This window comes from Coloeus monedula, assembly GCF_965178545.1.
Source record: "Coloeus monedula genome assembly, chromosome: 2".
Taxonomy (NCBI): Eukaryota; Metazoa; Chordata; class Aves; order Passeriformes; family Corvidae; genus Coloeus; species Coloeus monedula.
This window is the reverse complement of record NC_138782.1, coordinates 90,150,383-90,165,076: the sequence shown is the minus strand read 5'-3', so window position 1 is coordinate 90,165,076 and position 14,694 is coordinate 90,150,383. Positions and strand designations below refer to the sequence as shown.

Sequence of the window (14,694 nt, the reverse complement as noted above, 5' to 3'; positions counted from 1 at the left end):
CAGTTACACATATGAAGTATTCTTTACACACCTTTCTTTTAGCATATCTATCTTTTCCTTCTTTCATGGTCTTCAAGTACTGCATGCTACTGCCCTCGAGTTTCCTCATATTCAAGTCCAGTCTGTGCCATAAATGCCCAGACCTTTAGCTTCAGGTATTCCCACTCCTTGTGCCTGTCTTCACATTGTAGAAAGCACTATCTCTGTGTATGTTAGACAGCTGTTCTGTGCTGTAGGGCTGCACTGGTTTGGAGGATTCAACTGTTTTTCGTGGGGTTTTTGTCCTTTTTTTCCCCCTGCAAATTGGTTTAAATTACTTTGGTGATGTATTTTAGGCATAGTTATATAGGAAATGAACTAACACATCTGAACAGATGGCACAGCCTTATTTGGGAGAGAGACAAGTATGGAGAAGGTGGGAATTATTGTTGTTGAAGACGTAGTCTGATAAATGCACTTTTTAATGCACTTAAAGTAGCATCACGTATATAAAATGTACATGGTCACACTGTCCTGCAAGTGAAATTCAGGCATTTAGCCTATATTGATCACTTTGTTGTCAGAAAATGAAAAATAGGTTTTGATACTAATTTTTAGTCAGAAACTTACTTGTCCCTACTAGCCTAATCTTTCAAAAAGTTGCAGTAAATCTGAGGGGTTTTCTGTGTACTTTTCCTCAGTTTCTGGCTTTTCAAGTGATGATACAACAATGCTATTTTATTTTAAACCTTAACTTGATGCAGCTTGTGTAAGGAGAGACTGAAACAGAACAGCAACTTCTATGCTGCTTTTGTTATCTTGAGAGTAGGATGTTGCTGGTGTCCACAAAATTATTTTAAGTATTCAAGTTGTCCTTTAAATCAGCTTATGATGAGGAGAGGAAGAAACTTCAAAATTTACAGTGTTTTATTTCAGCTGAGCTCCCCCATGTAGCAAATACTTGATAGTTGCTGTATCCATATGTGGCTCAATTTTCTGGAACACCTCTTTCTGAAAAACCTGAGAATTGCAGATGTCACTCCTCTTTGTCCTTGGGGCTTTCATAGGTGACAGTTTGGTCTTCTGCTAGGATCATGCTTACATTATTGGCACCTCTTCCTTTCCTGGGGGTGGTGACTTTTTGAGTGTTTTCTTCTTTTCAGTAGTATTCAGGTTCACCTTCTCTTGGGAACAACCAGAGTTAACACTTCCCTTGGAAGAGACGAGATAATTCCACTTGGATACAGCCCTGAAGTCCTGTATAATCTACACGTTTTTATTAACCTGCGATTGCTTGTTTCTGCCTGTTATCTAACAGTCTCCACTTTCTGCATTCATTCATTTTTCATTCATTTTTCGTAGTTGTTATCACAAGGCTACTGTTGCAGGATGCTCTGTCCTTCCAGGAGTTCAGGATAGGATCTCCTCCTTAGCAGGCAGAGGTCAGAAATGTCAATTTGTGTGACAGCTTTCAACTTCTTGCTACTACTTCACTTTTAAGAGTTAAAGTCCTCACAGCAAAATTTGCAGAAAATAAACACTTCATACCTGTTATAGTTAAAAAATTTATCTTTCTGGCTTAAATTTTCAGGAATATTGTTTCAATTATTTGAAGTTTGCATCGGAAGTAATGAAGAACAGTATGTTCTGATTATCAGTTCATTTGTGCTTTTTGCAGTTTTCCTCGCCCAGTGAAGAATATGTGGTTGAACAGGAATGCACCAGCACAAAACAGGGACTCTGTGATTCCTTCTCTTGAAAGTGTGGTCTTTGGCAATAACTACACAAAGCAGTTATCAGCAGACGTAAGAACATGTATCAGTTTAAGGTTTTATTTGTATTCTGTTGGGAGGTGTGAATTTTATCTTTTCTGCAGGAATATTATTTGATAAACAATGAACTTTGTTAAGAGTTGTTTTGGGGTGCCATGTGATGGAGATGAGAAAAATTATTCCAAAAGGCTATGTTACATGCTTCAGGAGTGTACATATGGAAAGCTTACAATATTGAGTGTTTAACTCTCTTTTTTAATGTTTTTTAATCCATTGAAAATCACAAAAATGTGGATCAAGTTTGTGAAAAGAGGCAATTGCTTATCTTTTTAGTCATTCTGCTAACACTTCATTTATTATACAAAATTAATATGTGCCTTTTCTTCTTTATTTTAGGGTTGCAGTTTTGTTGTTTCAGAGTCTTTCCTCAGCCATGCTTATAATTTCCACTACACACTTTGTGCCACTTTGCTGCTTGCTTTCAAAGGGTTACATAGCTATTTCATTACAATAACCAAGGAGCTGCCCTTCTGTCACCGAATTGAACTGGGTATGTTCACTTCCATAAAATGTATCACTTTCTTGTGAATGTTTATTAAGAGTACACCTCTTCTATACTAAACTGTCATTGATTGCGTATCTTTTATATCTAAAATATTTTTGCTTAAACTGATTTGAAATTTAGTAACTGAAGAAAAAATAAAAAAGAAACAAGTACTGTCACATCTCTAATAAAATAAGGAGGTAACAGCCTAAATCTACGGAAATACATTTTTTCTTCTTGGTCTTGATTTGTGCTCTTATTTCAAATTACTGTGTTTACTGATGAGAAAGTTAGAGAACCTCTTAATCCAAGTAGCACACTGCACTTCTTTGTTTAAGGAAACATTGCATATTTGTACAAAAATCTAAATTCTGTAAGCTTTGAGAAGAATATTTCACTGGAAACTTGTATGAAAAAAGACCTACAAGAAAAAATTGCTGCTGCCTTAGTTCGTAGTTTAACTTCTTAAACAGACTTAGTTGCCATGAAGACTTCTAGCTAACCAAATGTGATAAAAGTAACTGCAGAAGTATTACATGTAATGTATGGAAATGTACATGTACATTCGTTTTCTGTAGCATGAAGATATATTAGAGAGCCTAGCCTTGATTTGTGTACTAGAAGAGCGGTGGAAGTAAAAAAGGAAAATACATTGGCATTGTAAACAATGATTTAGACTTTCCTCAGCAAGCATGTACTCTTTTTAGTCATGTTCTATTTAAAAAAGATCTTTTGGCATTTATATGGATTGTAGACAATACTTAGTGATTTTTGTATTGTTTAGTTTTATCAGTGTCAAAACTAAGCACAGTGAAACAGTAAGGTTGGTAATTGAGATATGAAAGATAGTGTAAAAATGTGGTGTGGTCAGTTAGTGATTCAAAGAAAGAATGTTTCATTTCTGTATTACAAAATACAAAGCTATTTCTTGGGGGGGGGGGGGGGGGGGAAGGAATTTCAGGGAGTGTATTACAATCTGTCCATAGAAAAATACTAGAAACTGAGGTGTTTTCTTTATAGGAGCAAAAATAGTGCTACACTTACCACTACATTTTTCTGTCAGTCATCTTAATCTTGATATGGAGGGAAGCACCTTATTAAAGGAGTGACTCAACTCTTTTAAGGTCTTTTTCCCAAATCATAGAATCAGAGGGTCATTTAGGTTGGAAAAGACCTCTAAAGATCATGGAGTCCGACCATTAACCCAGCACCACCATGTTCACCGCTAAACCACATCTCCAATGCCACATCCACATGCCTTTAAAATGCTTCCAGGGATGGTGACTCCACCACTTCCCTGGACAGCCTGTTCCAATGCCTGACCACCCTTTCAGTGAAGAAATTTTTCCTAAGACGCTATCTAAACCTCCTCTAGTACAACCTGAGACCATTTCTTCTTGCTGTGTCACTTGTTACCTGGGAGAAGAGGCTGACCTGCACCTGGCTACAGCCTCCTTTCAGGCAGTTCTAGAAGAGCAGTAAGATCTTCCCTGAGCCTCCTTTTCTGCAGGCTGAGGAACCCCAGATCCCTCAGCCGCTCCTCACAGGACCTGTGCTCCAGACCCCTTCACCAACCTTGTTGCCCTTCTCTGGATTTGCTTTACCAGCCTAATGTATTTTGATGGCACTATTGTTGTTCTAAGGATAGGCTTAGACTTAATCTTGATACTTAAATGTTTCAGATATGATCTTCAGTTCCCCTAAAACATTCCTTCAAAATACATATGTAATAGAAAAAAGCTGCCATTGAGTTGCCTACTGGCAATGCAATGTTGGGTTGTACCTTTCAACTACAGTGAAGCCACCAAAACCACTCACAAGCTTCAGTGGAATTTGAATCGGACCTTTTCTCATCTCTACGGGCAATTTAGCTTGCCTTTAGGAATGTAGTTTTGAACAGAAATGATCAAAATAAATACCTGACGAGAAAATTAAAACTTAGATTTACACTCATTGTACATATTCTACTGTTTCCTGTGGGTTTAATTTTTTATTTTTATTTTTTAAGTCTCTGCTAGAATTACTTGTTTTTTCATATTTATAAATATCTTTTTCATTTATTTCAGTTATTTTGTATATATATGGGTTGGGACAATTGATACAATAAAAAGTACTAATAATGTAAGCATTAATTATTACTCACATTTTGCTCATGAAAAATAATACCTAGCATTAACACTAATTTTTCTAAAATCCATCAACAGTTAACAAAAAAAGCTATGTTTCTGTAATGTCTATAAAGAAATTGGCTCACTGGACTTCACAAAGTACACAATTGTAATTTGCGCTTTTTTTTTTTAATTTTTGAAGTAAATGAACTATTTTATAGTGGATATTTTATCTGTGAAGTTTAAATGGGTATTGCAGAAGAGAACATGCAGTCCTGTTTAAACTTCAGAATCACCACTTTTTTGTTTAAGATAAAATTATTCTCTCTCTAATTTTGTTTCTTCTGTTTGCTTTGCTATTGCTCTGTCATATAATTTTAACACAAGACATTGAATTTGCAGAAGCATGTGCAGACAACTATTGGACTCGATAACTCTAATTGAGCATTTTAAATATTGCTGATTTCAGGAAATAAAAAATGCTACCTTGATGTGTATCACAAGTGATACTTAATCTAGAAACTACACTAAAATATGTTTTCATGTACTGATCTAACTGCACTAATTGCTAGGCTCTTTCACTAACTTTAAGGCAAATAATAAATCACAGGTGAAAAAAGGAGTGTAGTAACTAGTCATGTGTGTACAATCCCTGTAACTAGCCAAGGCCAGCATGCAGGTCCTTTATGAACGCCTTCTCAGAAGAAAATATCCACGAACCCAGAGATCCGACTACCTAGGTATGTTTCCAAAGCAGGTGATATAATCCCTCAGATTTTTATTGATACTATAAAATATTATATTCTTATTAATAATATAAAATGTTACATCATTTGTAGAAAGAAACAGTTTCAATATTCAGCCATAGTGAACATATGTTGAACTCTGAAGTCTGCAGAATTGAGCTACTTACTTTTAGACTGAGTATAGATGATAAAATGAGACATCATCGTTGATTCTTTGTTTAGTGTTGTTCTACCTTACTATACAAAAATGATTGAAAGTTCAGTCAGTCATCAACATTTAAAAATAGTTCAAAATTATAGCTTGATTTAATGCAGCACAGATGCTTTTATGTTTTTAGATAATTAAAGATAATTAATACCTTTTCTGCCTGAGAAAAGATCAGATTCCTTCTGATATCTCAAGCCTTAATTCTTTCAAACACTACACAAGGCATTATCAGTGGGTGCATTTGTCTGTATCTACATGGGCCAGTCCTCTCTGGAGAGTGTCAGTGTGGGCCTGATGCTGGACAAAAGATTACAGTGCTGTTCAAGCACAAGGAAATTTCTGTTGGGAAAAGGATATAATGGCAGTTCAGTCTCATAGTAGGTGACCAGCTTAATCATCTATAAGTGTGTTTTGGTTTTATTCTAAAAAGGAAACAAAACTGATTTTTAGCAGAGCCAGCAAAATAGCCAGATGTTTGCTGGGCTAACATTGCTGCTGTAGAATGTAAGTGCCTACTTTTTTGTTGTTAGCTCTATTCTGTCTTTTCTTTTTTAGTAAAGCCTTGGGATATTAATATAGTTTGGGGTTTTCCATAATGATTTTAGATTTCAGAGTTTTAGGTCTTGTTCAACAAGCCTATTCTCAATTGAAGTGTGGCAAACAAATAATCAGTATGGTGTCATAAGTAAACCATTTAATTTTTTCACTAATGAAAAAATTTGTGTGGCCACACCAAAACTAGTATTATATCTTAAACTATTTTCACACATTTTCAGAATAATTATCATCAAGTACTGTTTAGCAAAAGGTATATGTAGTTGCTTTAAACAACTTTTGTAAACTTTTTTCTGAGAACATCGTACATTTCTGCAATATGCTTTTTTCCTCAGAACATTAAGTTGTGTGAGTTAATTCGTGTGGCATTAAGTTCAGACCTAAGTATGATGAATGCTATTAGTTGAAAATCAATATATACTTACCAAGCATAGGTGGCGTAAATCAAAGAGAAGTTGAGTATACACATTGTTGCTGTTCTGTAAACCTTTGTTCATTATGCATACCCTGAAGTTACTATTGGGGCTTTCAGGGCATATTTTGTTGCTATATGTTTTCCAGAAATATTGAACTTTTTTGTCCTTAATACTGTGTTTCAAAAATGAAATGTAAATACTTGTTACAGGTAATTTTAGGGTTTATGAATTGTTTGTTCTCTTATTACTTGTACTTCAGATGCAGAAGGAAATTAAACGTAATACCAAAGTATTATTTGATTTATCAAATCCCCCAAAGTAGACTCGGTTGTTTAACAAGGAAAAACATCTACATGAAGGAATAAATCTGTTTTCTTCATAAGCAAGTCATTCAAGGTTCAGATCCAGTTTGAGCTGCCATACTGTGTTAGATTGATTTGCTCTTAACATTGAGCTACTGAGAGAAAGATTGCTTAAAGAACAGTTTCATTGACTAAAAAATAATTCCTCATACAACTGAAGACTGGTATTTATATTCATGTAGCTTGTAAACAATACACCTTTAGAAAAATGATTAGAATAAGGTTTCTCTAGAAAATCTGGTAGAAGAGGAGTTGTATTACCTTGATTTAAAATGATGACAATGCTGCTGAATAGCAGCAGTATCAATGGATAATCTGAAAACTGTATCATCTAAACTACAGTATCTTCAAATTTAATTTTGAATGGAAAATTGTTGTCCTTGACAAGGTATCATGATAAGCAATCATGATAATTGCAAATTTTTTTCTAAATTGTATTCTGTCCTCAATCTCAGAAATTGCTGTGAAATTATTTTAATGGAAGTTTATAGTTTACTTAACTGTGGCACTTAGTATGGCTTCAAGTTTTATTTGATTAATTTTTTTTTATGTCTTAAAATTGTTTTGTGAGATAATTTGTTTCACTCTGCAACTTGGAAAATAAATACTCATGGATATGTCCTCTCATCTTTCCAGAAAACATAGATGTAGAAATGCGTCTTACAGAATTGTGTGAAGAAGTCAAGGTACAGGACTTTTTTTCATGTATTAATTAAGTGAAATAACTATAAAAGTAGAATGTGCTGATTTTATATGCTACTTGGAAATAAACTGTTTGTTTCAGGGATGACAGCATGTATGTTTTTTGCCAGCACATATTTTAACTCTTCCTCCAAGGAGAAATTGCTCAACTGACACCAAAAACTTAATTCTTGATCTGACGGCTTGGTGTGTCAGTAGTAGCCACGTAACTACTTATATCGTGAAACTGGAGGTTAAGAAAGGTGGATTACTTGTATGAAAATCATGTTTTGAATTTTTGGCAGTTATAATTTGATTTTTTGGGGTTTGATGGTATCAAATAACAATGACACAAGATCAAGCAATAGTAGTAGGTTGTACAAAAGGAGATTCTGCAAGTCATCCCCTCATCTGAAAGTAGTTGTTCTGATGCTGTCTTCTTTTCCTGCTTTCCCTACCTTCTTAAGGAAACACTGTCTACTTCAAATGGCTTAGATTTGTCTCCTCATCTCTCTCCTTAGTCAGAACTAGCCCAGCTGAATAACTGATTTCTTGGTCACAGCGAAGTTTAAAGGACAGGTTTTAAAACTTCTTGAAGGATTATCCATGCTTTGCTGCCAAGTGGGCTGTCTGCCCAGCTTGGAAGAACAGTCAGCTCATCTTCAGTTACGCAGTAGTAGTATAACCACAAGAAAATGTAGTATGGCCATTAAAAGGATGTAATTTGTATAACTGGAGACAAATTCAGCACTACTAGCTCTCTATAGGCAACTAATAATCTTAATGTATAAAATAGTTTTTACTTTTACATAGCTTCTCTGAGTTCTTTAGTTTCTCCCTGAACATTTCCTGTTTTCTTCTTTCTCTTCTTCTGTACAGTTCTTATCAAAAGTTCCTCTTCTCTTATTAAGTTGGTGTTTCTGTGTTCCTGATCCTTTTTTCTGCTAGCTCTGTAATATTGCTAGAGTTGGTTCTTTACTGTCTTTTCATTTTAAACCCTTTGCCTCAGTGCCTTATAGGCCTACAATGAGTTTCTGATAAACTGTATTTTTTTCTAAAATGGCAGGGAACATAAGCTTAGCTGTCTACAATTGACTGGTGTGGGACTGTATCACAGGATTACAGTACACTGTAAAGAAAGCAAAACTTGTTTCACACTGAATTTGTCTTGGTGTGATCTGGTTCTAGGAAGCCTATGCTACAACACTGCTTCTTGACTATGCATAAAATGTATGTAGATATATAGCATCTTATAAAGATTATTGTGAGTTATAACTATTCTGAAATGGAGATGTCTTTATTAAATTCTTACAATTTTATCAAAGTTGAACTAACATAGCAAGTGTCAGTTTTTGGTTTCCTGATTCCTCTCCTTTCAGGCACATGATATTTTTGTATGTTAGAAAATACAACAGTTGAGCTCGTTGCCATAAGTGGAATAATTGCTTTAATTTTTGGACAGGAGTCCTAATTCTAAAAAGCAACGGGATAGTATTTAATACAACATAAAATAATCTATTACTGTTGTAACATAGATTGATCCAGTTTTGATACTTAGTTGAAACAGTTCTCATTTGGAAGTTGCTTTTTAAATTAGATTCTCACTAAGATAAACTATACTTTTTTTTTTATTCCTGGCTGTACATTATGGTTTCATCAGTGAATCATGTAAATATTTTTTCCTGACTTCAGAAAATGGAAAATCCTGATGAACTGGCAGAACTTATAAATATGAATCTTGCTCAGCTTTGCTCACTTCTGATGGCACTCTGGGGGCAGTTTCTGGAGGTCATTACCTTACAAGAGGAGGTGACAGCTTTGCTAGCAAAAGAGCATCACACATTAAGAGTAAGTATTGACCGGGCACCTTCCTACGCTCACTGGGACACATTGTTATGGAAATGTGTATCAAAATGAGACTCCAGATGATCATTTTTCTATTTTTATTTGGGAAAGCTGGTTGGAATTGTTAAGGGAGCTGTTGCATTTCATTTGTTACCTTGTGTTACATTATGTATTATTTTGTTGGAATATAATGCATAAAACATATTGTTTATGTTTATGACCCAAGTAATTCACTTGTTTGTTTGAGTAAGAAATGCAGTTCAGAAGGCAGATTGCAGTCTGTGGAATAAGATATATTTGTGTGCACTGATGTACTTTTCTGTGGGAGCCATGTCTAGTGCCCACCCTATCTTTTATTTCTCTGCTGCATTGAGGCTGCCTGCTTTTGTCATAAACAAAGTGTATTTCCTTCCAAATTAAGACTTTCTAACATTAATTTTTGAAAAGTCTCTTATGTGGGATTTTATAAAAGACGAGATGTATGTGAAATGATGTGGCACGTATGTGTGTGTATGTACTAACACATCAGTAGTGCTGTGGGTCTGTCTATGGGTGTGTGCAATTCCTGTGGGCTCTCTGCAAGCAGAACCACAGCAGTGTTGTTCCCGTAGTGAAATATATTCAGGTATGAACTAAAGCATTACTCTTACTTGATAAATCACATTGTTTAGTGAGGAAATCATGGTTGTGGAAATAGCCTGTTCTGGAGAATAAATGGAATCTTTCAGAAGGAATGCGAGGGTTATTTGTTTGATGTCCTAGCCAAAAGAAAGGGATCATGTTATTGTCTGTCTCTGAATCTTACATTTCTGTGGTTTTCGTATAAATTCTGGAATCCCTCAAGTTAAGTGGTGGAAGGTATGAAGCAAGAATACCATTTCATTTAACTTGCATTTGCATTCAGCTGCTGGTATGTTAGTGTTTGTACAAACTTGTATTAATTCTTCCTTTGGTTTTATTAAATATATTAATTTTTACTACTCCAGAAAAGACACTGCTAATGATTACATGTTTATCTTTTTAAATGTGGTTCTTTTAAAACCTGTGATGTACGTCATCCTCCTTAGCTCATAAATGCCTTAATTATTGAGTTTTACTGCAATTATTTTATGGAGTATAAATCAAAGTATTTAATTATACTGTGGGAATTGAGCTATTGCACATATTAAAAGTATTTCTGTGATGCTTTCCAGTTTCAAAAAAAATTCGAATAGCAGTTTCTTTCCTCCCTATTAAAAAAAAAAAAGGTATAATTTCATTTCATGTCTGCATGACCTGTGTCCTTTTGAGTTGCTGTTACACTCACTCCTTTTGTTATCTGTCACTGTATTTTATGGATACTCTATAATCTGTCAAAGACTAGAGAGGAGATGCAAGGCATGGGTAATCCTAAAATTACATTTTTATTTAGGACCTGATGGCAAAAAGCAAGCAAGCTGACTCTGTAAGAATTGCATAATACAGCATCGAGAAGGGATTTTTACCTGAGCCAACTTAGATAGAACCAGCAGTGTGATATTACTTAATTTTTAAATGGACACTTGTTTCCTGCAATCCAAGATGGTATGAGTTTGTGTGAATATTTTGCAAATATGTGTAATTAAAATATATGTAAGAAACCATTGCTCCACTGGGCTTCCCATGTGGCAGTAGAGCAGTAAGTCACAATCCATAAATTCGGTAAACCTTTAAATGAAAAAGAGATGCTAAAATTGAGCCTTGTGTTTTCTAAGAGTGTGTTCAGTTGTTGGTTTTCAATCTTGTTTTGCAGTGCTTAGTATAATAAATTCTAACTTTTATTAATGAAATATCTTGTGAATTTATATTCAGAAGGATTGTATAGATATACTTCAGGAAATCTGCAATGATGATCATGTTCCACTGGAGCCATTATCTGCACATACCAAGTGATGCAGGCTTTCTGGTTACTGGATTTAGTTGAGATTTAAAAGATGATCTGCTAATTTTCCTGTTTGGAGACTATATGTTGACATTTAGAGTCATGGAATTGTTAAGGTTGGAAAAGATCTTTAAGGTCATCAAATCCAACTATCAATCCAGCACCACCACGTTCACCACTAAACCATATCCCCAAGTGCCATATCCAAATATATTTTGAACGCTTCCACAGATGGCGATTCCACCACTTCCCTGGGCAGTCTGTTCCAATGCTTTACAACTCCTTCTGTGGAAAAAAAATCCTAATATCCAACCTAGACCTCCCTTGGCACAACTTAAGGCCTCTTGTCCTTTCACCTGGAACATGGCAGAAGAGACCAAGCCCCACTTGGCTACAACCTCCTTTTGGGTAGTTGTAGAGAGCAGTGAAGTCTCCCCTGAGCCTCCTTTTCTCCAGGCTAAAGATGACCCACTAATTCTCCTCTTAAGAGGCTTACCTGTCCTTTCTGGAATAAGAAACCTTTTTATTCCATTAGTTCAGAAATGGATACTTTGATGTGTTTGCTACTGGATGCTAAATCTCATTTTACCTTTTCTTCTTGCAATATTTCCAGACTATACCTTCCACAGGAAATTTCTCCCTGGGCAAGTTTATTAATGAACCCTTTTAGGGAGTGATTAATCTGACTGATGAAGATACTTGTGTTAAAATACTCCCTAGAAATGCCTGCCATCTGTATTTGGTCAAATGACTTTACCATCTTTATGTAGATGCTTGTAAAACAGGTATTTCTGCTGAAGTGTTGTTTAAGTATTGAAATTATTATTTTAATAATTTTACTTATGTTTACTTAAGTGTTTCAATATTTAACTATTTTCAAATACTTGGAAAAGCACTACGTTAAAAGGTGAGGAAGACTTTAGGTAAACTGGAACGTCCATCAACTACTTTATCATACTGATAAGGTTTACAACTGTATTTTATTGAAAAAAATGCTCAGAGTATGTTATTTTATATTACAAAATGTTTGAACACTAAACTGGTTCATCTCTTTGTTCTGTAGTGACATCTTCTGGTAGGTCTGAATATATTCTTCCAATATTGTTTCTTTCAGTTTGATCAGTCCTAAAATAGGAGAGCTGAACACTAAGATCTGTGACTGCTATTCATAAATATGCAGACACACAACATGTATTCCACAGCAGTTTTTATATACAGTTCTTCTGTTTACATTGGGAGGACCATAAAAATCATGCTTTTGAGAAGTCTGTAGGGATTAGGAGTAGCAGCTGCAATTTCCTCCTGCAAAGTCCTTGTGGAGTCGACCCAAGCTGGTAGCGCCTGCGTCACTAGCACAGCTGGCAGTCATTCTGGTTCTGCAGAGCCTGTTTAATCGTGTCCTAGCAAGTGCCTCAGTCCTTCAATAAGTTAAGTACTGATTAAACATTAATAAACTACTGTTGATTGGGGTTCTTTTCTCTCATTAATAAAGACTTATGTGCTTTTGGAGTTTGCTTTCAACTAGTTTTATACTGTTGCTATTCTACTTGGAGCTGTCTGGAGTTGGTAATGAGATTTTCTTCAAAAGCGTGGAATTATTTAAACAATTACAAATGGGATTTATTGCAGATGAAAAAATGCCTTCCTCTTCTGTTTGTGAGAGAGTGCAGTATTCTAAAAATCTAGTCTCTATATAACTCCAGTTACTTTATGTGGTGAAGTGCTCACATCTAAACTCAAAACTACCTTGCTTGCTTCCTGGGAAACAGCTGTGTGCCCTTTTCTTGACATATACCACAGACATCTACTAATTTGGCAGTGTTCCTGTAATTATTACCTGAATGATTAGGATCTTTAATTAACTTTTAAATTGCTTAATTTAAAATGACAATGTCCATTCTTCATATCAATTGTTCTAAAATCTAGTTTTTAAGCAGTAAAATTATCTGTTAAGTCTATTGTATAACAGTCCCCCCTTTCTGAGGTAAAGGTTGGGGATTAGCTCTGACAAAATCATGTGTTTGCAAGGTAGATGTCTGTTTAGAGAAGCCAGCTGGGAAAATGCAACAAATTACTTGGAAACATCAATTCTCATCCCACGTGTATGCATAAACTCCTACCAACAAATTCGGAAAGAAAGCAAATTGAGTGCTGGCAAGAGTGGAAGTTGCATTTACAAGAAAATGTTGAATTTAGTGTTTTCTTTTTACTTCAAAGCATCTTCCATGAGTATTCAGAGATGATGTTATGACTAAGATTGATTTCATGTAATACAGTAAAATAAATTCTGGGAGGTTGGGACAGGACTTTCAGTTTCTAGTGCAGGTTAGAGATTGGGGTAAAATGTTTGTGATTTGGGACTGGGTTTTTTCTTAAGCACCTTGAAACAATTTTTTCCCCACTTTTTGTATTAAGAAAACAAAAAAATGCAGAAGCTACAGAACTGAAAGTTAATCCAAGTAGTACTCTCTAAAAGTATACTGGGCAGTGTATCAGGAGGGAAAATGAATTCCCTTGCAAGTGCTTATCTCTGAATAAAATTAATATGGTCCTGAAAATCTGACGTTTGCCAGTTCATGCACAAGATTCTCTTAGAGCCGTGTTGTGCTCAGGGTGGGCACAGATGCTGGCTGCAGCTCTGAGTGAAAGAGCTGAGGGAACTGAACTAGGTCTTCACACTTGTTGCCAGTTTCACGCTGCAAACTTGCACAGTCTGTTCAAAAAGTTCCATAATTTAAGAGGAAGATCCAGAGTGTATTGAAGAAATAAAGGCGTAAGAGGCCAGGAAGTGCTTGGTAAACAAAGTATTGATTCAGTAGACCGACATATGTAATTCTCTAAGTGAGATAGAAATTTGTTTTAATTGATACAAACAAATTAATGTTAACAAACAAGCTGTTATCATCAACCATTGCACAGCACATTCTCTTTGATTTGCTTTTTTTTTGATGCAGGTAATTTGGCAGTTGCAAAAATAAATTGCATGTTGATTGAATTAATATTTATATATAATGTTGAAATTTGAGAAATCTCATAGTACAGAACCTTTGGGTTTCTAGATATTGCACCTTCAATACATCGATTATGTTTTCATTTGTAGTAAATTGTTGTGTAATTCACATTCTCTATTTTAGCATGTATTTGATGGTAGAATATTGATGGTTTAACACATTTGATGGTAAAAAAAAAATGCTCCCCTATGGTATTAAATAGCACTTCAGTATCGTATTGTTTATTGACCTCAGGCATACAATTAAGTCTTGAATACAGTGCTTATAATTAATGTACATTCTGTTACTGTCCTCATCATTTCCAGCTGAAGTCCTTGCAAACAAAAGATTCTTTTGCACAATAGTTTACTGTGGGCTAGAGAGTACTTATGGAAGGTTTGAAACACTCCTCTATATTTTGAGACTGCAGAATATCTAGTGGGTTTCTGCTTCTGTAGGTAATGCTCAGGCTCATTCAGAAGTGCAATTCAGCAGTCATTTCCTTTCTTCTCATTGATATTTCCAATAATATTTTTGTGTGTTATTGTTTCAAGTGAGCCTGATTTGGATGATTGATTTATTGGAAAT

General features: G+C 35.1%; 1 protein-coding gene across 2 annotated transcripts in view; it reads left to right on the top strand.

The window, feature by feature from the left end:
• FAM135A (family with sequence similarity 135 member A) overlaps positions 1–14,694 on the top strand; it is an 81,153-nt gene that overhangs the window by 45,377 nt on the left and 21,082 nt on the right. For both annotated transcript variants that reach the window (XM_082276888.1, XM_082276889.1), the window contains 5 exons: positions 1,658–1,784; positions 2,148–2,301; positions 5,066–5,143; positions 7,327–7,376; positions 9,064–9,219. In XM_082276888.1, coding sequence (XP_082133014.1) covers positions 1,658–1,784; positions 2,148–2,301; positions 5,066–5,143; positions 7,327–7,376; positions 9,064–9,219 — 565 coding nt within the window. The remainder of the gene's footprint in view (positions 1–1,657; positions 1,785–2,147; positions 2,302–5,065; positions 5,144–7,326; positions 7,377–9,063; positions 9,220–14,694) is intronic.